Here is a 26,517-nt window from a genome sequence, read left to right as displayed (position 1 = left end):
CTCCAACCATTTAGACTGCAGCCTGCTTCAAGCACACATCCATTGAAAGGTAAATATGAATAAATGTATTGTGCTTTCAAAAATACAATTATTTAGGTCATTATAAAAATGTCTGTGGATGAATATAAAGCTTTGGCTTAATGGAATGTCTGACTCTGTTAATAAGGTCACTGAATTGGCTACTATTCTTCTTTAGTGAATAACTTGCATTGGTGGATTTCTGACAGTGACATTACACTAAACATTTGCTTCTGTTATTGATTACTTAAAGGAAACTTAGAAAGCATACATAAAGGTCACTTTTACCTAAATCGTTTCAGCTACAATCGTTACACACACATAAAGCATTTCCCTGTCACACACTTGGTCACAACACGACTAGCTGTGTCTCATTTCAAAAGCTGACAAATGTGACCTGGAGGATGCAGCCTTTAAAATGAGACTGCAAAAGAATTTGAAAATGACAAAATCTGATCATGTCTTGTGTTTAAATAGCTTTTACAATAGAGGGTATGGCCGTGTTGTCACTTTACCACGAAAACACTGCGTGAGTACAGCAGAGCGCAACAAAATGACCGCTTACAATATCTGGAAACGCAATTCCGTGCAACATTTCAGTGTCCCGGAACACCTGATTCCTTCGGCAGTCATAGGGAAGTCTTAAGGATAACCGTCAAGTCCAGCGGCTTGTAATTTCAGCAAAAAATGCATACCCTCTATTGTTATGCGTTACATATTTCCAATAATTCCGAACGCACATGAAGGCAGTATTAAATCCCAGTGTTATCAGTTGTTGTACCTGTTATGGTGGTGTTTCATGTTTTCAGGTCAATACCATTCTCAGGGATCCTGGTTTCTTGTTTCCCTGTTCTCATGTTATTTTGGTACTTAATTATATTCAATGACTGCATTTGGATCCGCTCTTTCTGCCTGTTTTTCCCACACCATAACAATATTCGACAAAGTGACACAGTTTTGTGACGTTATGTAATGACATCATGACGTAATTACCACATATAGTCATTTAGACACTTTAAGCAACAAATCAACCTGCAAATGAACAAAATTGATTAGAAAAAGTGATCTTATCCAAATGACTTGCAGCCACTTATTGCTAGTCAGAGGTATGGTGTATTTTACTGGTGCAACATTAATTCCCAATAGTTTGAGTTTATTTTCCTGTTAGAAAAAGTGTTAAAATTGTGCGAAAATCTTCAAATACTAGCAAATAAACGACCTAAAAGCTAATATTAATTGAGTAAATTTGACATTTTAACTGTACTTATTAGCTGAAGTGAATACATTTGTTTGCTTCTCTTGTTTACAGGCTCATCCTCAACAAGACACAAAGATGTGTGACCAGACGTTTTTGGCCATCACGTTTGGCCCGTGTGATAACTGCAGTCAGAACAAACCTCTGATGAACATCTATCTAAAGAATGAGCCCATCAACTACTGCTCGCTGTGTGTGGAGCTGGTATGTTTTCACAGACTACCCTGCCAATACAGCTTTGTTGTTACAACGTATCTCGACCAAACCATATTTGTTGCAGGGATCTTTTAAATAACATTCCTCCGTGTGATTCCTCCGGGTACTTCTCAAACTGAAGGCTACATCCTTCGAAGCCTGCATATCTTGGCCTCCCTTGTCATTAAGCGTCGTTGTATGACAACTTAATCTGAAGGATCCTTGGAAGACAGTCTTTGTTTTGTGCCCTTTATTCTATCTCTGAAGGACTCAGAGGATACACTTCATGCATTCTAACCCATTCTAAAAAAACATGAGTGAGCTCCGAGCTTCCCCAATTTTATCAAAATAGTTTTCAGAAATTAAAGCGTTTTTTGTTGTTGTATGTTAAGCACATAATGCTTAACTACACATATTATTAAGCGCTTGGAGACCCCAAACGGTATATATATATATATATATATATATATATAAATGTATGTTTGTTAGGGCTCTGTATTTGCATTAGTTTTTTTTCTTCTTCGAAGTTTTCATTCTGTGACTGAGTGGCCAGAAACGGTTATGACACTGCCATGGATACTGACTACAGCGTCTCATTTTAGTGTTTAATGGAAAGAAGTACACCAAAGAGAGGACACAGCCTCAGGTTTGAGAAGCACCCTATATTCGTTTGGGCAACGTAACATCGAACGATGCTGGAACACGACAAAAAGGTCTTAGCGATCAAACTAGCACGTTTTTGAAAATGCAGCTGGATCAGAGCACAATTGTCACAGCGACATACCAAATAATTTTGATGAGATGTGGCAAGTACATCCCAGCAACCAAACTGAACATTGTTTGTCTATTAATTGTCTATTGTATATTAAAAATATATATTAACCATCACATCTGTAAGTTATCAAGTAAAGAAAGAAAATCAACTACTAAACTAAACATTCACGGTCATTTCGTTTTACCTTAGTTAATGAAAATCTGACTTTTTCTATGTTTAAGTGCTATAATCGGGTCTCTGGTGCATCTGTCAATTCAGAAAACACGAAAAAATGACAGCCCAGTAACTTTGTTTATGCAAGCCTATCTCAGCAAGCCTTTGAGAAAGCCATCCATTCAGATTTTGCTCCCCTTAGGTAGCTGTTCTTATTATCATATTACTATGCACCCCCTTTTCTGAACGTGTACGCCATTTTGTTTTCACAAGCGACATACGTGACTTAGTTCCGACACATGGCAAAAGTAAGCAGAGCAAAGCGTGCTAACTGTTCTGTTGTTTGCCGCACAGACCAGCACAGGACACTGTTTCTGTTTCCAGCCTCACGAGAGACAAGAGAGCAATGGATCTATTTTTCTTTCAATGGAAATCATCCAGACCTAAATGAGTAAATGTATTTTAAAACTTTAACTTCTTAAAATATATGTATGTTCGCTGTGTTAAATTATTACTTTGAAAGTATCACTTAATATTTTGTTTTGTATAAATGTGTTAATTTATTGGTTTGTCTCAGAGAAGGATACTTGAAATGCGCCCTCGTGTCATCACTTATAGAAATCACTTGTAGAATGCTTTATCTTCGAACTCTCAAATAACACATCAGTCATGAGAGGGCCTCTGAAGTACAGTGCTATCACGTATCACTTATACGGCTATAGCTTATAAAATATATGCACAATCTTTATATGGCAAATAAACATTATAACAAGAGCACCATCAAAACCATAATCTGCACCATAATAAGTTTATTTCTGTAAAGGTAAGAGTAGCCTATGTAATGCATAGGAATTTACATTATGATTGCATTAAAGTGCTTTGGGTGTAAACGCCTCTTTCTCATGTGTATAGCCTTTAAGATGTGTTTATTTTGTGATTATTATACAGACCATGTGGTGCAAACTCTGAAGTAACGCACACGGAATATTTCGGGCTACAGTCAAAGTGGGCTACAAAAATAAATGTGTGATGCGGATGGTGCTGATTTGTCACGTGACACGCCGGTGCCGGTGACGTTTGCGCAGCATCAGTTTCAGCTCCTGAAAAGCCTGTGTTTATATGATCTAACTTTGTTTCCTTGAAGATGGCCTGTCAGGGACTGGCAAAGGGCGAAACCATAAACACACTTAAAGCCGAGTCTGAGTCTCTCAAAGTCAAGCTGGAGGAGGAGAGAACAAAACTACACGATGTCGAACGTAAGTGAAAACACTTTGCAGCCGATTTACTAAAGTGCGCGTTAGTGCGCATCACAGGCATTGTACTTTCTTCTCAGCATTAATAGTAGCGGAGTTGTGACAAACTTTGACTGTATTTGCAGCAATTTTCACTAAATACTAAAATATTACATTCACTGATTTTTATGTTGATTACATTTAAAATAACATTTTGTCTGGCAAGTGTTAGAAAGACAGTATTAATCAAATGTGTGTGTTTCATTTGACTAGGAAGAATGCATAATTTAGAAACAATAACAGTATGCATGCTTTTATGTTTCTCGTGCTTCTATGATCACCAGTACATCCCAATGTTAAATTATGTTATAATGAAAGTCACCAGATGACATCACACACTATTTAGCATGTCTAGGACTCTACTTATGTTTGGAAAGACATCCGTGTGGCAGTTGTCCAAAACATCCATAAGGGAAAAGAAACAATGACCAACTTATTTCTCCCTATGCAGAAATTGAAAGAAAACGCAAATAAAACGCCGTAGTGTTCACATGGCATCCTCAGTAGTTCAGCCTGAGCCTGGCAGAAACACATCTGCTGCATGCATTAGTCCTTATGGAACGGGCTGTCAAATTGACTGATTTGTCGGCCTAAAATGTCAATCCATAGTTGATTGAGATCTGCATTGTCTTTTATGCCTGTGGATTTGCACAAGGTACACTCTTTTAGTCGGTCCGGTAGCTTCCTCACTCTGGTGCTGCTGACATCCCAGTGGGAAATGTAATTATTATTCCATTAGTTCATCTGTCAACTTTAATACTTTCTCAAAATAATTTCGCGCATTTTCTCGAAACATTTCTCGTGATTGATATTGTGCTGTTCTGTAGCGTATTGGTAGCAACATCACTGGTCTCAAACCTATTTACCAAACGCCACCAATAGAAATAAATTTTTTGGTCGGCATTTGATGCGTAAGAGAATCAGCTTCGGGTTTCGTTTGACCACTTGTTTCAGAGAATTCCGCCAGTGTTTCAGTGACGTGAAATAACGGCAGTACTTTGCTGATTTTGAACTCCACCTTGTATCTATAGATCACTTAAGTTCAAGACACTTTCTGTGAGGATAAAGTTCCTTCTGGTTGAAGTCTGTGCAAGCTGCAGTGGAAGCTGCAGTTTTAGGATCATGTGCACACGTCCTTTGTTACCCGACATGACAGAAGCCTCGTCAAAGCTAAAGCCAACAACGAGAGATGGGTCGAGCTGCAGTGGCTCAATGACTTGCAAATTTTTTGCAGAAATCCCATTTGCGCTCATATCTCCCGATTCAAGAAATCCAACAGCTCTCTCTTTAATGATGCCGGCATGGACATACCTTACACACACAGCCACCAGCTCGCGTTTTGATATGTCCTTGCATTCGTCGGCAAAAATCGTATAGTAGGTGTCTGGAGGCTCATGTAACTCTGCCTTGATTTTTTGTAGAAGTAATGAGGCAGCACATTCAAGGCAGCTCATTTTGAATTTCTGGACTCATTAGTCTGGCATTTCTGGGTATCTGCTCCAGACGATTTTTGAAGTTTGGGTCATGCTTTGCAATTACGCTAAACAACAAAACAAAATTGCCCTTATACAAGGCCTCTTCATTCTCATTGTGCCCGCACAGAACATAACAATGTCAATAACCACTTTAATGTTTTTGTGCGGTCATCCGGAAAGAACTGGTCTAAAACAGTTCCCTTTAATTAACTGGTTGCTTTTATCCCTAGTGTTTAGAAAGGAACAGGGAATGTGATTTACTGGCTTGGTGTCTGATGCATGATCGTGTTTGGAGTCATAGAAAATTTCTGTGCATGGGTCGGGAAAATGCTGACATGCTTTGCAAAATACAGCATTCCTTGTTGCGCTATACTCAAGCCATGTGAATATGGCAAATTAGTGTAAGGGAACGCGGTCATCACTAGTGGCGAAGGGGGTTCGTCAGTCATAGAAAATCTGTTGGTGTGATGTCTCCTCCTGGCTCTGTCTCAGATACTGATGACACATCGTAATTTAATGAAAAAATATTAATATTTGTGTCTCGGAGTCTGTGTGATAAAATTTTGCCTCAAAAGATTTGAGCGTAGGCTACGCACACCCCATGACATACTTAAACCAATAATTAGTTTTAAAAAAGCAGGCCACACTGACTTGCCAATCGATCAAAGTAACAAATCAACACTAACTTATTTTTCCAAAATCTGAGGGGGCCGGACATGTAAATTAGGGGGCCTAGTCCCCTTGTGGCTACGCTACTGGCCTACTGACATGGAGAGAATTAAAACATTTCAATGCTTGTCATTTAAACGCAGGTCAATACTTTCATATTAATGAATGCATATTTCATGAAATGTTTTTCATATTTATATCTTTAAAGGTCTAGTCAATAATATCTAGCAGCAAGGTTGTGAATTGCAACCAAGAGCTCACTAGGGATGTGCATTTTCCACATATATTACATTTGAATATTTGAGCTCATAAAAAACGAAGTAGGTCTACGCGTCTTTGCATTGACTTAACATGCAAATCACTTGTGCTTAACGCTTCATTCGCGTTTGGTGTGAACACTCTATTAGTCTATTAACGATAAGCCCAGCTGCGGAGAAAACACACTCTGCTGGCACAGATGTCGCTGGGACACACAAATAACGGTGCCCTAAGTCACTAAGCTTAATGAACCGCATCGTGTTTTCGTTCCACCACTTGTTTGGGTTCTAATCTGGAGGAATGCATGGTTCCAGCAAGAATTGTTCCCAGCTAGTCTCTTTGTAATCATTGCCGAAGAACTGGTTGGCGTGTGCATCCGCGCTACTCACATCCAGAGAAATGCCCTGATATTGTTCAAAAAGTTTTTTTCTCACTCCTTCTCTCCTGTCTTTCACTGTGCACTCCACCCAGTGAATATACGTATAACTGTTAGTTTTTGTTTACGTGCTTGGCCAGCAGAGCAATATTTTAGCTAAATCCGAATAGCCATTTTATTATTCGAATAACTACTGCAGATCGAATATTCGACCCTCCCTTTCGAAACTCTACGACGGGTGACAGATCTTGACCAATTACATGCAATGAGACCTGCCATGTATGTAGATAGAAATAGCTCATTCTGAGGTAATGAAGACATAACGCTTCATTGTGTACATTCTTTATACACATCTGAAGGCAGAGCTAAAAAATTACACACTGGACCTTTAAAATACATTTACATTAAATTTAGTCATTTAGCAGATGCTTTTATCCAAAGCGACTTACAAAGAGTTCGGGGAGCAATAAGCGGTATGTCCTAAAAGAGCAATAAAACATTAGGTGCTAATATAAAGTTACTAGTTTCAACAAAAGCTAGACCACTACCTGTTGAGAGAAGAGGGTTAGTGTACTTTTCTTCTTTATTTTCTCATTTGTCTGTCAAGTATTCGCCGAAGAGGTGTGATTTAAGTAGTTTTTTGAAGGTTGTGAGAGATGTGTTGTATGCGCACAAAACCAGTGCAAGTGAATGGTGCCAGTAAAAAAAATCTTCAAAATATCTTCTTGTGTGTTCTGCGGAAGAAAGTCATACAGGTTTGAAATGATACGAGTGTGAGAAATCATTTTTGGGTGAACTATCACATAACGGGTGATGTATCTGTCTGGCTGTAGTAAATCAGGTGGCAGAGAAGATAGAGACTCTCGGTCAGCTTGCCATGAAGACGAGGAGAACTTTAAAGGGACACGGAAAAAAGGTGCTGTGTATGGACTGGTGCCTGGACAAGAGAAGAATGGTCAGCTCCTCTCAGGTAACGTTACTCATACTGCTTGATCACAAGAAATAGCTTTTAACATGTGTTGCAAAAGGAAATGTTGTGTTTTGTTCTGAAGGGTTTCATTCCATTTTCTCATGTCTCCTGTAGGATGGAAAAGTCATTGTGTGGGATGCATACACAACTAATAAGGTAAATATTTCAATATGTGTCACTTCTGTATGGAACATAGAGACATTAATATCTGGAAAAAAGACAAAGCTAACTTTGTATAAGACAATCATTTCACTGTCCTTTTCCAGATGTATAACACTATCTTCACTTAACATGCTTATTTGTCTATACAGCTTAATGAAAATAAGTGCATAACTAAAAGTGGAAAGCGATTGTTGTCCTAATTGTGTCCTAAAATGCTCTGATGATTATAATTAAATACAATTAAAAACACAACATTCATGCTCTGATATTTAATGAAACTTATAGTTTTCTCATTTATTTTAAAACTACATTTTAAGAAAACATTAGCAATTGTTTGTATAATCAGTCATTGAGTTTGGCCTGAGATCTCGATGCTTCTACGACATTTTTACCAGTAGGTGGCGCCAGCATGCGGTGTTTCGACAGCTTTGAAAAAATGAATCATTTTGCGAAGCACTTGGTTCAATTGATTCAAAGCTTCGAAAAGCTCTGTTTCTCCATCATTAGTATCTCTACCATAATAGAACACTCTATTGAGAGATTCAGAGTAACACAATACAAGACTTCACGAAGACAGACTGAATCAACAGCGTCTGTAAAGAGAGGTCACAAGGCCAATGAGATGCAGTGGGGGGTAATGAGTCCAGAACTGGGAATAGTCCATGTGATGTGGAGTGTGCCCTCTAGCGGACCTGAGGGGGCACTCCAGCTGGTGATCGTAACATGCAAGCACTGGCATCAAGCCTTCAAAGCACCTGAACAAAACTTAAGAAGTAGGTCACGAACGCATCTTTAGAGAGATCTCGCTTTCTGTCCAGGTCTAAACTAAATATTTAGCACTCCCTGCTTAAGTTGAACAAATAAAAGTTATCCGTCCTAAAATGCGAAATAATGTATTCAATATAATATCATATAAAAAAGTATAATACTAAAAGCATTAAATCTGACTTTTGTGTACACGTCAACACCAATTTCATGTTTTGAAATACATTTTGAGCAAACTGTTTGTGTTGCTTCAAATTATTTTGAGTCTAAAAATCCCTACGTACAAATTTGAGAGGATTTTGGTAAAATACATTTTTACAGTTTCATTTTTGACAACTGCAGTTTAAAAGAGACTTGTTCCCCCCCATTTTTGCTCAATCTATGAAGCTTAATATCGCATAATGACTTTTAGTGCAGATAGAATCTTCTAAATCCAAGGTGATGAATTGAAGAATAAATGTAAATATAAATTTGTAAATTGTAAATGAAAAATAAAATAAACAAGCACAATACATATTCATTTTACTGTGAGCAATGCCTTGATTAAAACAACACTTACATAGTGTAATTCAACATTATAGAGAAAAACAAACAGAATGTGAGATGGTCCACGAGATCGGCCAAATATATTGCATCACGCAGCCAATAGATCTCTAGTATTGGCTGCTTCTGTGCCCTGTCAATCATATGCAAAGGTTTCTTATTTTCCTAACTGCTTCTTGAAAATGTAATTGTTGCCTCAGCTGTTATATCTGCCCGTTGTTTCTTCTGTCCCGCTGGTCACATTTCTAACTGTGATGTGTGTGTTTGTGTGTATTGAACAGGAGCATGTGATCACTATGCCTTGCACGTGGGTGATGGCATGTGCTTACGCCCCTTCTGGCTGTGCTGTGGCGTGTGGGTAGGTCTGAATTTCAATGATTTAGCTATTAAAGGTCGGCAATGTTCTAGCTAGTATTGTATTGTATATAATATGTTTATTAGGGGCGATCACATAGAAAATGTTTTTCATGTTTTGTCACGCGCGCTGCCCTTTTGGTTGACTCTTTGAAAAGAACAGCGTTTATTTTGTTGCTACGTAACCACCGAAGCAGCTGTCAGTCAAGGATTTTAAGGCAGGCACTCTAGTTGCTGTTGACTGTCATATTATCAGAAACTTTAAAACGGTACAAGCAGAGGGCGCTGGCTCTGAACCAGCCAACACAGGATCTCCTCCATCATTCGGTCTTCGGATGTTTTAAGCAATTGTAAAGTTCCGTCACCACAGGGCCGCCTCTCCTTTCATTCCATTGGACAATGGGGGAAAAAGGAGCATGACGTTGAGCGCTTTTCTGGTCAGATTTGAGTTTATTTCAACTTCAACTGAAAACAATTCAAAAGAGATGCGTCTATCTATGTGATCGGCTCCTTATACAGTAATATATATTTTGTTGAATCCAAAGATAATCGCATTTAACCAGCGTCATGCCCATTTATAGGGTCACCTGTCGTCATATGCGTGCGTCATCGGTTTCCACCTTCAGAAATCATGTGGTTTCAACCGCATTGTGGTGGCTCATCTGTGGATGGCATCAAAGTATTGCGAGAGCGCTTTTAATTTCCCTCTCGTGATGCAGTCAAACCCAAATTTATTCAGACACTTTCAGCTATTCTCACATTCTCACAGGTTATTGGCCAAAGTTTAGAAAATGGTCAGGAACGGTGCGCCATCCATGAACGTGACCTGTAAGTCTCATCAGATTGATTTCCATCGGCAGTGGAAGGGAAGACCACAACTCCCACCATTCCGTGCTCCTTCACATAGTCATCAAGCTACGATTTGTTATTTTTTGCAACCTATAGCGCTGAAAAAGCTATACTGTGCCTCTAAATGGAAGTGGCAACACTGAGATGTGAGACGAGAGTAATGTCAACTACTGAAAATTTTACATTCTCTGCTTTCTCTCTTTTCTCCTTCTCTTAGTGGTCTGGATAATAAATGCTCCGTCTATCCTCTCTCTTTGGATAAAAATGAGAATTTGGCAGCTAAGAGGAAATCTGTGGCGATGCACACCAACTATGTGTCTTCCTGCAGCTTTACTAGGTCTGATATGCAGGTGGGTGTGTGTGTGTGTGTGTGTGTTTCGGTGAAGCCGTCTGATATACAGTAGAACAACCAAAACATGTCAGTTTGACATGAAATGACCTGTTTCAGTCATGAAACTCCGTAGGCGCCGGCTGAAAGGTCCTGATGTATAATCAGTCAACCATACACATTGGTTTGAAATGTTTTTCATGATCTTCAAACACTTTGATCTGAAGGCATATGTTTGAAATTAGTCAGGTATATTCATATATAATTGAAGTTATTTTCTTTGATTACAGAGCAAACATTGAAATAGTTTTTTAAAGGGATCATCGGATGAACATTTTTGGCATGATTTATTAGGGTCTTCGTGAAATGTCTGTAACATATTTTGCTTAAAAACACCACACCCTTTATGCTTTGACAAAAGCACCGATACTCACAGCAACCCATTTTGGTGCATGTCTCCTTAAATGTTCGAATTAAACATTCATCCTGATTCAACTCATCAGCTTGTTAAGATATTATAATAAGAACCCCTTTCTATGTCACAAGAAGAGTGAAATCTGATCGTCTCCATTTCTCACATTCTTGCTGCAAAAGGCTGAGAAAGAGAGTATAAGAAAACCTCCTCCACCAGCTTTCACTTTCTTATATTAACTGAGTGGATTTGATTTTATGAAACATAAATGAGCTTCTATACAAAGGTGATGTTTACACAATATATTTCTGACAGAAAACATTTTATGCTTTTGGCTTTTTGTTTACACAGCTCTGTGTAAACGGTGAAAATGCAAAACTGAAATAGCAATAATTGTAATAAATTTGCCTCCAGTAATGTGTGCTTGTGCTATGCAACATACGTATAAACGTTTTCCAGCAAAGTGTAGATTTACTGCACCACTATGACCAATATATTATTTACATAAAACAACTGTTAACACACACAGCAACAAAGATTATTTAAAAATTCCTTTTTGCTTAAAACTGGGTATGTGTATATGCTTTGCATATGTAAATGCAGAACATCATGGTTTGCTCATAAAACTTTTCTAAACACAAACGAAAAACAATTTTGTAATCCATCATTACCATGTAAACATACTCTAAGTGGGCTGGATAGACCTGTGAATACCCAGAGGCCTCGCAAATCGATTTTAATATTGTTACAGAAGAATAAACGGATACAAATTGCAAGAATAAATATCTCTTTATTGAGCCGATAATAAGAGTCCAGCGTGTTGCAGCCAGCCAGAGAGTGATGACGCAGGGACCTCGATGGGCTTCCCGTGATGATGTCCGAGGCGAGCAAGGAAATCTCCGGAGTGAGGTGTGGAGGCTGGTGATATTCCCGGTGTGAAACCTCAGAGGGAGACCAGGCCTAACCAGGGGATTCCAGTTCCCCTCTGGCAAAAACTGCTGCAGCCTCTGCACAAGCTCGACAGTGCTTGCACAACAAGGCAAAATAAACAACAAAGTCAGATTAAAAATGATCATTAATAATCTAATAGCGACTGAAGTTTTGTAGAGTCGCCACATCCTTCGTCCAGCATTTGTCAGGTCTGGGAATGGATTGCGCCCTGCCCGCTCCGGTAACCTTGGACTGCGTCCTGCCCGCTCCGGTAACCTTGGACTGCATTCTGCCCGCTCTGGTAACCTTGGACTGCGTCCTGCCCGCTCTGGTAACCTTGGACTGCATTCTGCCCGCTCTGGTAACCTTGGACTGCGTCCTGCCCGCTCTGGTAACCTTGGACTGCATCCTGCCCGCTCTGGTAACCTTGGAACAATGAGACAAGACTGGCTGAGAGTAGAGTACTGTTCTGCACTCTTTGATGCAACAAATGCATCAGTTATTATTGGAAGTGTTCCTGGTTCCGGTTGATCTAACTAGTGCAGCCTAGATCTTTGAAATATATATATTATGATAGTGTAGTGTATGCAAGATTAAAAAGATGCGTCTTTAGTCTAGATTTACACTGACAGAGTGTGTCTGCCTCCCGGACAGTGCAGGGAAGACTGTTCCAAAGTTTAGGCGCTAGATAGGAAAAGGATCTGCCGCCTGCTCTTGATTTTGAAATTCTAGGTATTACCAACTGACCTGACACCTGAGAGCGTAGTGCACGTGATGGACTATAATACGTTAGAAGTTCTCTCAAGTAGTGAGGAGCTAAACCATGCAAGGCTTTATAGGTAATAAGCAAGATTTTAAAGTTTATGCGATGCTTTACAGGTACAGGTTAGTCCAGGAGGACCAGGAAACAACTCGGGATTCACCAACAACGATCTGACAAACATGAGATGAAAGACAGGGCAATAAATAGGGAGGTAAATTGCTTGCAGATGCCGCTGATCACAGATGATCAGCGATAATGCCCACATGAAACAATCAGCGTAATTAGACAGCCAATATGATTCAATTAAAACCATTTCTTTTTCACTCAGATTGAAACTCAGATGTTTTAAAGGTGGGGATCAGAGTCTGATTCTCTACTTTCAATTAGATTCAGACTTTTACCTTCCAGGTCTTTCTCATAGTTTTGACACATCGCTTTGACCAGACGCATATACAGTAAGTGTAGCATCATCGTTAGCACTTCACAGCTTTAACATTTTTCAGCAGCTTTAAACAGTGGACCAAGTTCAGAAATCTATAAGAATGCACTTTGTTTATGTAACGGAATGACCAAGAACTACAGTTAAACGTGAAGACAGTTTATTGACAGGACGGGAACAGGAAGGTGCACTCGGTAAGTATAATACAACGGTATGAGACAGTCACAGGTATAAACATTCGCAGGTAAGACCATCTACGAGTAAAACATCCAGGGCTAAGAACATCTACAGGTACAGACAACAAGTATAAAAAAAGGTAAGTATCTCAGGTAGGTATAATAACTAGCGTGAGAACAACGGCAAACAACAACTAGTCCTGACCAAGAGTGTATGGAATGGGTCCAGGGGAGGCGGACAACGGGGCAGATGTGCAAGCGGGCAGAAAACCATGGCGGGGCAGACAGAGGAAGGGACCAGGGTGATCCCGAGGGCCAAGATGTTATACATTTCTCAAGCTAAAGCAGGCTTTGTTTCGGAAGGCCGCAGTGGAGGCGGAGCAATAGAGGACAAAGGGGACATCTATGGGAGGGAGAAGCTCAAGAGAGCCAGAGGAAAGGAACAATGGAATGTAATACAGAGGCGATGGCGGGTCGATGACCAACCAAGGCGGAGCCAGAAGGACAAGGGAACCCACCTGAGCTGGTGTGCTGACGGGCCACAGGGTCGAGATGAGGGAGCTAGGAACCATGATGGAGACTCAGGGTCAACTGGCCAAAGCGGAGTCCAAGATAGAATACAGAGGCGATGGCGGGTCAACAACCGACCAAGGTGGAGCCAGAAGGACGAGGTAGCTGCCGTAAGTGGTGGACTGACGGGCCACAGTGGAGATGAGGGAGCTAGGAGCCATGATGGAGCCGTGGTCATTGGGCCACGATGGAGACCGAGACTCAGAGGTTGAAGGCAAAGCCCAGGGAACGTTCAACCTTGATGGGGACGACAAAAAAAGAAGCCAAATTTATTTTTGGTCATTCCGCCGACCCCTATCTAACAATCATCAAACAACTTGAGCTAAACGGAGTCATGAATAAGTTTTGTAGTATGATGTTCCCCAGCAGGCATTGCATGTAGCATGAAGCTTTCTTTTGTTTATTGTCACCATTGTTGTTTAACACAATGATTATTTATGTATACATTGATGTAGCACTTATTTTCTGTTAATAAGTAGAAGTTTTATAGCTGTATCACTGCTTTAATCTCACACTGTAGTATCACAATATTCACACATTAATAACAACACAAGTGTGAGTAATTATTTAGGTAACCTCACAACAGCGTTATCTAATCTTAGTTTTTATTGTCTCAAGAAATGTGTGTTAGCTCACTGTTATAACAGTCAAGAATAAACTAGTGTGATTTGCTTATTTTTTTGCAAATAATAAATACAGTGCATCCAACTAGTTTATTATATGTACATTGTGTTTAGATTCAACAATTTCATTTTTCCTAGCACTCTAACCGGATGAGATCAATGATTCTAACCACAAGATGATGGTGATTTCCACGACCACCAATAAAATCCATTGGATTAGATTCTCATTGCATTGCTATAACAACAGTAAATCACATGCACACAGTTACAACATGCCACAAAATCTAACACTTATCATCAATGTACAAGAGTCCAACTCAAGGAAACACTGATCATCATGATGGTGACTTTTGTTGGCTGGGAACGTTCTTAAAACATTCAACGAACTGGACATTTTGTATGTTTTTAAAACGTTTTCAAAAACATTAAATACAGCTAAGGAACGTTCTTACAACATACTTTTGTTAGCTGGGCAGTCTCAGAGCATTTGCGGATGGTGTGGTTGAAGCAACAGGAAAATATCTGTAAAGACAGCATCCCATGCTCTGAGGGATTTACAGCTATGTAATAGATGGTTTGTGGTTAGGGTAGATCCAGATTTGTTTTTGTCGGTACAACATATCCTGTTGCTCCCTAATTATATCGCTTACGCTTTCAATTTAAACCTCAATCTTGTCTTGAAAGGCGGTCCGGGACATCTCCCAGTCCAAATAATCGAAACATTCTTGTAATAAAGAATCTGATTATGTCCAACAAGCACTGGATCATTCTGAGGGCGAGTGATTCCTGCTTCAGTGACTATAACTGGGAAGAAATAGAACTAAAGAGTCGTCTGCTGTGATAAAATCAGCTTTGAATGGCCATTTTTCTGTATATATTTCTGACCTTTCCCGCAAGACTAATATATACCAATTTATTAGAAGATAATAAAGAAGCACAAGTTATAATGTGGTGTGATCATCAGTCCAAGATCATAGAAGACATTGTTCATACGACAAATGATCAGCTTAACGACTGAACGGTAAAAAAACACTCTCTAGTGTGTAGACCAGCAGAACGGGCAGCAGACGGGTTAAGTGAAGCGAGAGCTGATCTCAGCCTGCAGTCTTTCTCTTGCTCACAGCGACAGGACATGGCATGCGCAGTCAGCAGGGCGACTGGACAGAGAACAGCTATAACTTCTATCTGCTATCATGTGATGTAAGGGCTAGAGTAACTAACAGCTTGCGGCAGCACAAATGCCTTTTTTCGCGTAAAAATAAGTATTCTCTGTATTTACTAAAGACAGGCAGTGAAAATTTGTCCTGAAGAGGCGTGGACACGTCTGTTATTGCGACTGACCTCACTGCATATGCATTGGTAGGCGTTTCAGACGCAAACTTTATGATAGGAGAGTATTTAAATAAATCACACAACGCAATTTACTAAGGTTTGAGCTTGTCATTGGACTGGTTTTTGCAGCATTATTTAACATTCAAGAAATGCATGTCTTGTACAAATTTGCGCTGCTCTTGAGAGATTGTGTCGGTCAGATATTGCTTCTTTGTTTTAATGGGCACATTGTTAGTAAATCACCAGCTGAAATGTCCACTCCGATCTGCGCTTTTCTGAAATAGCGCTCTAGCTCTATTTTGCCCTATTTAGTAAATCTGGCCCTTTTGTATTGTAAATACTGTTTAGCATTAACATGACAATAAGTAGTCCTTCTTAACTCTTGGTTGGTGATGAAATTGCCTGAGCTGGAGTCGGGATGGTCAGCCAGTCCGCAGGCTCTCACAGGAGGATGGCACAGGATGTTTAACTGTAGCTGGCGTAATCTCTAGTTAGGGATGGGCATGTGACGTACATCTGCGCTTGCCGTAATCTATCCCTACCTCACAGAGTTTGTTGTCCAGACACCGGACATCTGCCAGAACTGGGTAACAGGGGTCTCCTTTTCCGTCTGCATTTAGCTACCAGTCAGCCCCTAAGCAAAGGATTCACTGGTGTGTATGTAAACAGCGGGTCAATATTAAGAGGTAGTTTTTAAAGTCTTAAATGTATTTTAGTGAAGTTTCTTCAGTGTGCTACTGCGGAACTGATATCAAGAACAAACCATAATAAAGAATTACAGTAGGAAATGCTTCAAGCTATACTGTAAATACCTGAATCAATACCTCTTTCATTAGACTTCATCAATTACGACTAATATAGCATGTGATGTGTTTACTCTGGTCTAAGATCACACCAGCTGTTAGCAGTAATAGAATAGACACCGTTTGTGATGACTGTGTTACATGAAGACTGTTCTGGGGTTTTCTGTCTCGGTGAAGTATTACAATATGTCAGAGATTGTTCCTCTTTTATGGTTCCTGCCAAACACAGTAATAAAAAGATGAAGTGAAATATTTCTGTCAAGGCAGGGGATTTTATGCAGTTATTTAAAGAGCAGTTCAAAGTCTGCACAAAGAAGGGATTATCCCTCCTAAAACATTTGAGTGATCTGGAGAAATCACCTTTGAAAAACAGGTGGGCAATGCCAGAAGTTATGGATGTGACATTTGCGGTCCAAACTTGAAATATAACGTCTAAGAGAATCTATTAATTATATTGAATGCCGAATATTGACCTCTTAGTTCATGGTAAGGTTGACATTTGCATGGAATTGCCCAGGTCAGGTGTAATGTAGTGTCTACTACAGTGTGCTTGTTTTTATTATATTAGTGTAGGCCTATGGCTGTATCACTGATATCACATAGACACATATACAGAGACACTAAGGCCTTTTCCACACAAACACAGGTATTTTCAAAACCGCAGTTTAGTCGTTCGTCCAAACGCAAACAAATTACCCTTTTACTGATACCAAACTTTTTTGAAAACTCCGGCCAGGGTGAGGATTTTTACATTTCTGGTTTCAGTGTTGTCGCGTAGACGGTGAAACCGGAGATTTAGTGCATGACGTTGGAATGAATGCCGCCATCTGCTTTGTTTGACGTCAGATTCTAGGCTTTTGATTGGCCAACACAGCTTTACATTTACATTTATTCATTTGGCAGATGCTTTTATCCAAAGCGACTTACAAGTAGTTTTTTTACAGTGTCACATTACTGCAGAGCAATCAGGGGTAAGGTGTCTTGCTCAAGGGCCCTTCAGTCATGACCTGCTGATCACAAGCCCAACGCTCTAACCACCAGCTTTATGGTTAGGGTTATATCACCACCTGTTGGTTTGGCATGCTTTTGACAGCACTTTCGTGTGGATGCTGGGTTATTTTTAAAAAGAAGGAAAAACTCAGTTTATAAAAATACCAGTGTACGTGTGGACAAGGCCTTAGTGGGTAGTGAGCTGCTGTCTCCGTATAGAAAAAATATATCCAAACATTACCCTCTGTCAAGCCAGCCAGGAATATTACCTCAAATGTTCATGTGAGTTTGGAGCAGGAATGCTGTCAATTCACATCTATTTCACATCTTGGCTAATTAGCATGAATTATTATGGATTTATTTTGTTTTCAGTTCCTTCTATAACAGGTTGTGGCTCGAGCTTCTATCTTGCATTTTTCTAATATGTTTTTGTATGATTGATTTTGTACACATTTATTCAAAATCACTTCCTACTCAGATTGGTACTTTTTACTACAGGGTAGTTTGTTCAAACAAGTGGCACTTGTGGCACAGAAACTAAAACGTCATACATGCTTCACCTGTAAGCTTAATTGACAGCATTTGAGGAATAATACTGATAATAAAAACTTGTATTGCTGTTTTTCTTTTCTTTAAGCCGTTTATGCCACAGGTGCTGTTAATGCTGCGAATCACACATTAGACTCTGAGTTCTCTGAGGTTCGGGGGAAAGTAAGTGTTATGACCGGGGTCCTCAGATCCGGACCTCTTGATCCACTTTCCTACAGAGTTTTCTCCAACCCTAATCCAACACACCTGGACAAGCATATCAAGATCTTAGCACAGGTTGACTACAAACTCGCAGGTTGCCCTGATAGCAAGAGAGAATATGAAAACCCTTAATTGTGGGTTCAATGTTAATGACATTGAATCAAACTTAATTTTGCACCTGCAATTTATGTAAAAAAAGATGAATCACCATTATTGTGATCAGTGTTTGCTTTGGGTGAGCTCTTGATCCCAAAATGTGTTAGTTAAGACTCATGCGCCTACATTAGTGGTTCAATAAGAACATTTGGGTATTGTAATGCTAAAACATTTCTAACAAAAGTAAGAAGTTGCTTTGGAATATGCAGAGCTCTATGCTTTCGTGACTGATATGAATGTTCTAGTTCACAGATGTAAAATTACTTTTCAGTCAAATGAAACATAACTCTACTGATACACTTTAACCTCAACAGTGGTGACAATCATCAAACTAACAATGCATGCTGGGAGTTATGAATGAGTTTTGTACTGTTGTTACACAACATGCATTGCAGCATGAAGCTTTCGCTTGTTGATTGTCACCACTGTTGAGTTTCATACACTGATTATTGATTACTTATTGATTCAGCAATTTCTTTGTAGGTTCTGTGAGTTGAGACTACGATGGCTATAGCACTGTTATCTCCCAACACTCACATTAATAGCACAGCAAATTGAAGGGAAATTACATAAACAACTTCACATCGATTATATTGCTACTTAGACATCCGCATCATCACGTGATCCCATTAACTCCTTGTCTTTCTTTGACACAACAAATGCATCTATCTTCAAAACACTGATCACAACAATGGTGGTTTGTTGAGATGTCAACATTTATAATGGGTGCAAAAGTGATATTGATTCAGTTCAATTAACAATTTTTATAATTGATTCAATGGTTTTAATGCTTTCTCTTGCTATGGGTGCTACCTGGGAGTTTGTAGGAATCCTAAAGATCTTGATAGGCTTGTTCAGGTGTGTTTGATAAGGGTTGGCGCTTAACTCTGCTGGAAAGTAGACCATAAATTTGGCGTTAAGAACCCCTGCTTTATGCTTTATGAGGCCCTCGTGGTAACAGCCAATTTCTTGCCAATGCCTTCACTAAATGGTGATTATCAAGAAACCCTCAACACCTTGATTGAGATTGGAGCAGAAATCTTCAGGAGCAGGGTTGGAGACTCCTGCTTTATACCTTATTTCTTCCAAAAGGTAATTGTTATGATATGCAGGTTTGTGTATGTGTGTTTCAGATTCTGACATCAAGCGGTGATGGCTCATGTGCACTATGGGATGTAGAAAGTGCGCAGCTGCTCCAGAGTTTCCATGGTCACACCGCAGATGTTCTCTCATTGAACATCGCACCTTCTGAGACTGGAAACACCTTTGTGTCAGGGGTCAGAGCTACAATGCCTGCTCATACATCTAAACACTCCCTGTCTACACTCAAACACACACAACAACTTTGAATATTGAAGCTATTGTTCCCCTGTGTGGGATATCGGTTATGTTGGATTGTCATTCTGCAGGTCTCTGGAGTGCTTTGTGTGTGTGTTTCAGGGCTGTGACAAAAAGGCTAATGTGTGGGACATGCGATCAGGGCAGAACGTTCAGTCCTTTGAGACCCATGAGTCTGACATCAACAGTGTGAAGTGAGTGACCCATAAAACACATCTACTGTATACCAACAAAAATCTTCCAAATTTGCCAGCCGTATATGGCAACGAAATCATTCACCTGTCTTTCCTTGAATGTCTATTGCTGCGACCCAGTTCACCACCTTATAGTATGTCCTAAAAGTATGTACTGTTTTTTTCGTGTAAAAGTATTTAACATTTTAGTGCGTAGCAAAACTGTGTGCAAGTACTGGGACTAAATAACGCAACACGGAAGTGGCTGTGGTTGTCTAGACGGCATTTTGACGAACATCAAAATGCATCTCTTCTTTGCATCTAAGTATTTATTCATTCTTTATTTCATATGTAATTTTTACTGTATACTTACATTTATTAATTTAGCGGACCATATGTTATTTTATCAATGCAGTGGTCTCACTAAACTCCGCCCTCTCGCAGAGAGTTGTGGGTAATATCAGCCGTTAAGTATCCATGGATTCACACTTCACATTTTTACTGGAAATAGTTGACAATCCGGGTACTTTGAGAATACTCATTTCAGCATACTATGATTTGAGACATACTAATTCTATTTTCGAATACTATTTAGGACGGATAGAATGCGAATGGGGACACAGTTTATGATATTGTGCTGCAAAATATGTCAAATGAATTGGCCACATTTTATCATGCTGTACTGAGCTTTACTTCAATGTCACACTTTGATTCATAACACAAACCATAACAATATAAACATTCTAGTTCACAAATGTAAAATTCCAAATTGAACAGATTACTTTATTGACACACTTAGACACGAACACGCATCATACAAACCTTAACAATGGTGACCATCATCAAACTGATTTTGTTAAAGCAATAAACCGCAATACATGCTGGGAATCATGAATGAGTTTTGTACTATGGTGTTACCCAGCATGCATTGCAGCCATGAGGCTTTCTTTTGTTCATTGTCACCATTGTTGAGCTTCGTACACTGATTCTTGATGTCTTTGTGTGTCTAATTCATTCAGTTGTTTAGCAGTGAAATTATTTGTTAGTTCCTAAGACAATATCACAGTCATAACAATGCTTTAACCTCATATTAATAACAAAGTCCCAATCACTAACCTTGATTAAAACAACTTCATAATGAATATATCATCATTAGAAGTCTGATCTCACTGTCTTTTAGCTTCATTTCCCACAACAAATGTATTTTAACCCGCGATTACAACGGCTCATGTCAGACAAGGAGACTCAAGTGCAGAAACGTTTATTTAAGAGCAAGTCCACAAAATTCCAAGTGCCAGGCACCACCGGTCAACAGTGACCAGCGGGGAGCGGATCGACGTGCTGGAGAGATAAAGAACTTGCAGAGGAGAGAGCAGGACCCACTTGGGGAGACACACCACGGAGAACAGAATGAGGGGAGAATACTCGACCCGACATCTCACGTAGAGAGTGATGGGAATCGTCCTCCGCCGGCAAGGCGGTGCCTGGTGGTCGGAGAGGCGGCGGTCAGGGATGCCAACGGGTACTGGGGGAGGCGATAGGACAAGACAAACTCAACTGAGGGTACTGTGGTTAAGGCTTAGACAAAAGGCTAGACATACTAGACCAACCAGTAACTGGTACAAACAAAATAGTACAACGGTCAGACACAAGACAAGAGGGATAAAATAGAGAAACCTATTGATAGGGAAGGGGCTGCAGGTGCGAGGAGACTGAGGGCGATTATTATCGGGGAAATAATCTACAGGTGAAAGAGTGATGAGGTGATGAAAAACCGTTGAGAGGGAAAGCCTGACAGGGAAACATGAGGGTGGGGTGAATGATGCAGACACCAAGCACATGGCGAGCTGTCAAAACACATGTGCTCGACAAAAACAAACAAACACACACACACACACACACACACAAGGCCCTGACATGACCGGGATCATGACACCCAACTTAGTCAAGAGTCCACCTAAACCAAAGACTTATCACAACAACGATGGTTTTCCCAATTCATTGCGGATGCAAACGTGATATTGATTCAATGCTATTAACACTGACAAATTAACAATTTATAAATGGATTCTGTGGTTGCTTGCTATCAGGGCATAAATAAACTAACTGCATTCAGATCATTCAACTCAATAAGTGAAAACTGAAATTTGTTTGAAAAACGCCACATTGCACAAGTTTTAACTCCGTTCAGAGGTCCCAAGACGTCAAAAAAGCCTTTGCGTTGGGGTTCATGCTGAATAAACATAAATGAAAAGCAAGTAAATGGTGAATGTATACATTTCAGCAAAATACAGAGCAATACAAATATATAATGGGAAGAGAAATTGAAAAGAGGATACAAACATATTCATTTGCACCACTTCTATAGAATGACCATATAACGTACAGCCGCGGGGGGATTAAGAGACCATCACGATTACCAAAGCGTTTTTTTAGTTTTTCTGAATTAATTATTTATTGGTATGTGTTTAGATAAAATTATTTCAATTTCATTATTTCATTCTGTGAATTACATTCTATATTTCTTGCAAATTTCAAATAAAATGAAAACTGGAGAACATGTGAAAATAAATATATGCTTTGCATTTTTTCAGACCTCAAATTCTGCACAGAAAGTTCATATTCACTCTCAAACAATACTACAGAAAGAAAATACTATTTTGGGATAACCTGGATTTTGATCACAGTTTTCACGTGTCCTGTCTTTCATGTTGCATGAGTTTGTCATTCATGAGGTTTGATTGGAATGACCACAATACATCTAGAAATGCTGAATGCATTATCTTTAGCGTGCTGTTGTTGGGCCTGGTGATATTTCTATGTGTTTGATTATTTATTGATTGATTTTTTGCAGGTATTATCCTAGTGGTGATGCTTTTGCATCTGGATCTGATGATGCTACGGTGAGTTTACTGAACAACAGTGATCACGTCTGTTTCCAATTGCCTTGTGTACACGGTGAATGCTCCCTCCAAACATACATACAGATGACATTTACATTTAGGGATTTGGAAGACGCTTTTATCCAAAGCAACTTACATTGCATTATCCTAGATGACCGAATCAGTTTGACTTTAGTCAGTGAATCTTTCACTGATCATTTGATCAGATTTTTATCTTAATGCCTTTTATATGTAGTGTGTATGAGTTGATAAATGCAGGTTTAGAGACTCGTGTCTGTGTGTGTGTGTGCGTTGTTCGTCTGATGTAGATATCACGGATCAAGGTTCATGCAACGTGTCATTCCTTTCAAATTAAATTATGGGACTGTTAGTCATCAAGTGATCTACGAGAAGCCAGTCAATCCATCCTTCTGTGATCTCATTTCAGTGTCGCCTGTATGACTTGCGAGCTGACCGCGAGGTGGCCATCTACTCTAAAGAGAGTATATTATTTGGAGCCTCCAGTGTGGACTTTTCCCTCAGTGGTGAGACACCGGAATCAAGTCTTTCTATCTCAAAAACAAAATCCAACCCTACAAAATGAGTCATTTCATTGTAATAGTTCACCCCCCAAAACATTAACTTTTAATTTGTTTGATTCACTTTTGTATTCCAAACCCCATGATCTTTCTTTCTGGAACACAAGATATGATTGTATTTTTAAAGTCTTTTATAAAAGCAGTACATGCTCAATAACTTCAATAGCTCTGTGTGAGAAACAACGATTTTTGCGGGGATTATAACTGGAGAAAAAAACACCTCGAACGTTTGATGATGTGGAAACCGTATCTTTTGTGTTCTCTATGCTCTTTTCTCAGGTCGGTTGCTGTTTGCTGGATATAATGACTACACCATTAACGTTTGGGATGTGCTGAAAGGTACCAGGGTGGGGGTTCTCTTTGGCCATGAAAACCGGATCAGCACTGTCCGAGTTTCTCCTGATGGTACGGCATTCTGCTCGGGATCATGGGACAACACCTTGCGGGTGAGTATCTGCTCCGGACATTGTTACCTACTAGGCTTCATGTCATACATTAACCATACACTGAAGTTACAGTTGCGACACATACAAATTCAAACCGTCTGAAAGACCTGTCGTATACTTTGTGAAAGTTATTAAACTAAGTTTGGAATGGTCATGTAATGTGGAGTGAAAACAGCATCAAAATACAGGTAAAAGATCAACATTCATGCACTACGATTTACAAATGCACGCAAAAGTTCCACACTCACAGCAGTCCACACGCCCTCTATTTACAAATGCATTCACATTAATGCACATATCCACAAATATACTTTATATATACATGTAACTGCAATTTCACGCACATAAATCACATGTGCTTTGCATTTGACTTGTGAATATGCGCTTTTGTACCTGTGGATTCTTTTGAGACAGTTGTACTGCAGCTTTGATTCACAAATACACAGAAGCCGATCACTGTGTTTTTTTCTGCAGATTTGGGCTTGAGGCGTTGCTCTGTACCAGTGTGACGATATGTTCTACATGGACTTCTTTGCATCACTGTAGGGACTGTACTAATCTTCCAGGTTATTTCTTAGCACAAATTCGTAAATGTAATTTATCTTGTCTCTAAAGCTATCACCGAAATGATCTAAGAATAGCATAGTATATTTTAATTCTATTTTTTAGAAATATCTTTATGGTAATGAGTGAGACCTTGTGGAACAGGTCTAGTTTAAATGGCTATGGGGTGGTTTCCCATACAGGGTTTAATACTAGCTCTAGACCACAATAAGCTGTCTAAACTGAAAACAGCTTGCATTGAGTCATCTTAAGATACATCTGTGCCATTTCTTTCATCTAACCCACGCTTTTATGTTTTTCTGTAAGGCATGCTTGTAAAAACTAATAAATGTCCTCATTTATCTATGGTCTTGGCTTAATCTAAACCCTGTCCGTGAAACCGACCTATAAATAATGAAAACTGTCTTTAAAATTGACTTTACTGCTATTAATTCATATATACTGTAATGTGTGTATCTTACATGATTCTATTATTAGAGCAATATGATTTTTGGCTGCGCTATAAATGTAAAGAAAACCCTTTTCCCGTAGTCCTTTTTAGATCAAGTGTGTTCTAGTGTTGATCTGAATGTGTTTTTCCAGTTGATATGCCCTGTGTATTCATTATTGTTTGATGTCTCCAGTTGTGTAATATAGCCACTGTATGAAGAAGAATTAAATGGAATATTTGAGTGTTCAGTGTGGACATTTTCTTGCTGTGGAGTTGTACATAAATATTGTTTACGCAAAACAACATCTTTCTTTGTCATAAAGTAAATGATCAGTTTATAGATGTATATATTTTAGAAATATATTTTTCTTAAACAATTTAATGCTGAATGAATGAACATTAATTAAGGAAGAAAATCTGACTTTGCTTTTGATTTCAAAATAATATTGTAAATAATAAAATAAATGAAAATGTCACAGACAAAAATGATGAGACCCCTAACCTAACCCAATCACTCAATGAGACTTTTGCACCTGTGCACCTGTTAACATGTTTGGCTCACTCTTCCTGAGAAAACTGCTTTCATTTTTCTCTTTTCCTTCAGTTTAATAACACTTTTTATTTAAGGTTGAAGCTGCTTGCTGTACTATTAAATATAGTGTTGAAACAACAGGTCTCGTGTCACTTTCGTATGGCGTTTTTGTCTTGCAATTCTTTCCAGTTGCTGGATTTTCAACTTTCAACTTTATTATTTTGATATTGCATGTCTACATCCACAGTCTTTGTCTTTCTTGCACTATTCTGTAGGAACAGAGAGACTTATTTGATGGGATGCTGTTGGCATGTTGTTTGTCCCAGTCTAAGAGGGGCTAGTCAGTGTCCTGCAGACAATAATATTAGAAAAATGTGAGCACCTCACCACACAAGTGGGCCTTCAATCTTACAATCAAACAGTCATTACTGTACCTTACATCTCTGTAAACATAGACAGACACATTCCTCTGAATTCAAACTTTATTGACAATAAATTACTTCAAAACTAAATTTCATTTGTCACAACAGATTACCTTTATCATCCAATAAATGGGCAACAGCCCAAATCCCCTTTGATTCCCATCTCTCCCAACAAAGAGATTTTCTACCCAACCTTATATACAGTATCTATTATTCCAAATGTGAGTGTTATGAGGTGGAAAATTATGTTTAAACAATAACTTCCGGTATAAAAGCACTTGTTGGTGGAAATTGGATTGTTTAACTGGTTTAGACAAGCACACAAAATCACAACGTAACAGAAAAATTATACCCCCTAATTTTTGGAAAACTGCATTGGGGACAATATACCAAAAGGAGTGACAATTCTGAATGTAAGACTTTAACCATTTCAATTTGAATACACCAATTTTTAAATATATTGATCTTCCTTTCTAATATACGGACACTTATGCTTTCCATATTAATTTAAATTTCACCCTGTTTGTACATTTGATCATTTTTGTTGATATGGCTAAGAGAGAGAGCTGGATAAATGAATCTAGCCATACTATCAATTTTCGACAAAAGAACACTTCCAAAAATTGTAAGATCCCTCTGCAACCATCTATTTAATATAAGCTTACATTAATCTATATTATCCCAAACATTTTCTCCATGATTTGTCTATCCTTTGAGACGGTGATCCCCAAATATAAAAAAACGTTTTTC

General features: G+C 39.1%; 1 protein-coding gene across 1 annotated transcript; it reads left to right on the top strand.

The window, feature by feature from the left end:
• Positions 1–25,477, top strand: gnb5b (guanine nucleotide binding protein (G protein), beta 5b). Its single transcript, XM_079466316.1, has 13 exons — positions 1–49; positions 1,328–1,477; positions 3,541–3,652; positions 7,300–7,436; positions 7,551–7,592; positions 9,188–9,264; positions 10,327–10,459; positions 19,515–19,658; positions 19,822–19,913; positions 22,747–22,795; positions 23,223–23,319; positions 23,653–23,819; positions 24,294–25,477. The coding sequence occupies exons 2-13, from the start codon at positions 1,352–1,354 to the stop codon at positions 24,303–24,305; spliced, it is 1,188 nt and encodes a 395-aa protein (XP_079322442.1). The 5' UTR covers positions 1–49; positions 1,328–1,351; the 3' UTR covers positions 24,306–25,477.
• The last annotated feature ends 1,040 nt before the right edge of the window (positions 25,478–26,517 follow it).

This window comes from Barbatula barbatula (assembly GCF_947034865.1).
Source record: "Barbatula barbatula genome assembly, chromosome: 10".
Classification (NCBI taxonomy): domain Eukaryota; kingdom Metazoa; phylum Chordata; class Actinopteri; order Cypriniformes; family Nemacheilidae; genus Barbatula; species Barbatula barbatula.
Note: the sequence above shows the minus strand (reverse complement) of the source record. Positions and strands in the feature narration are given on the sequence as shown.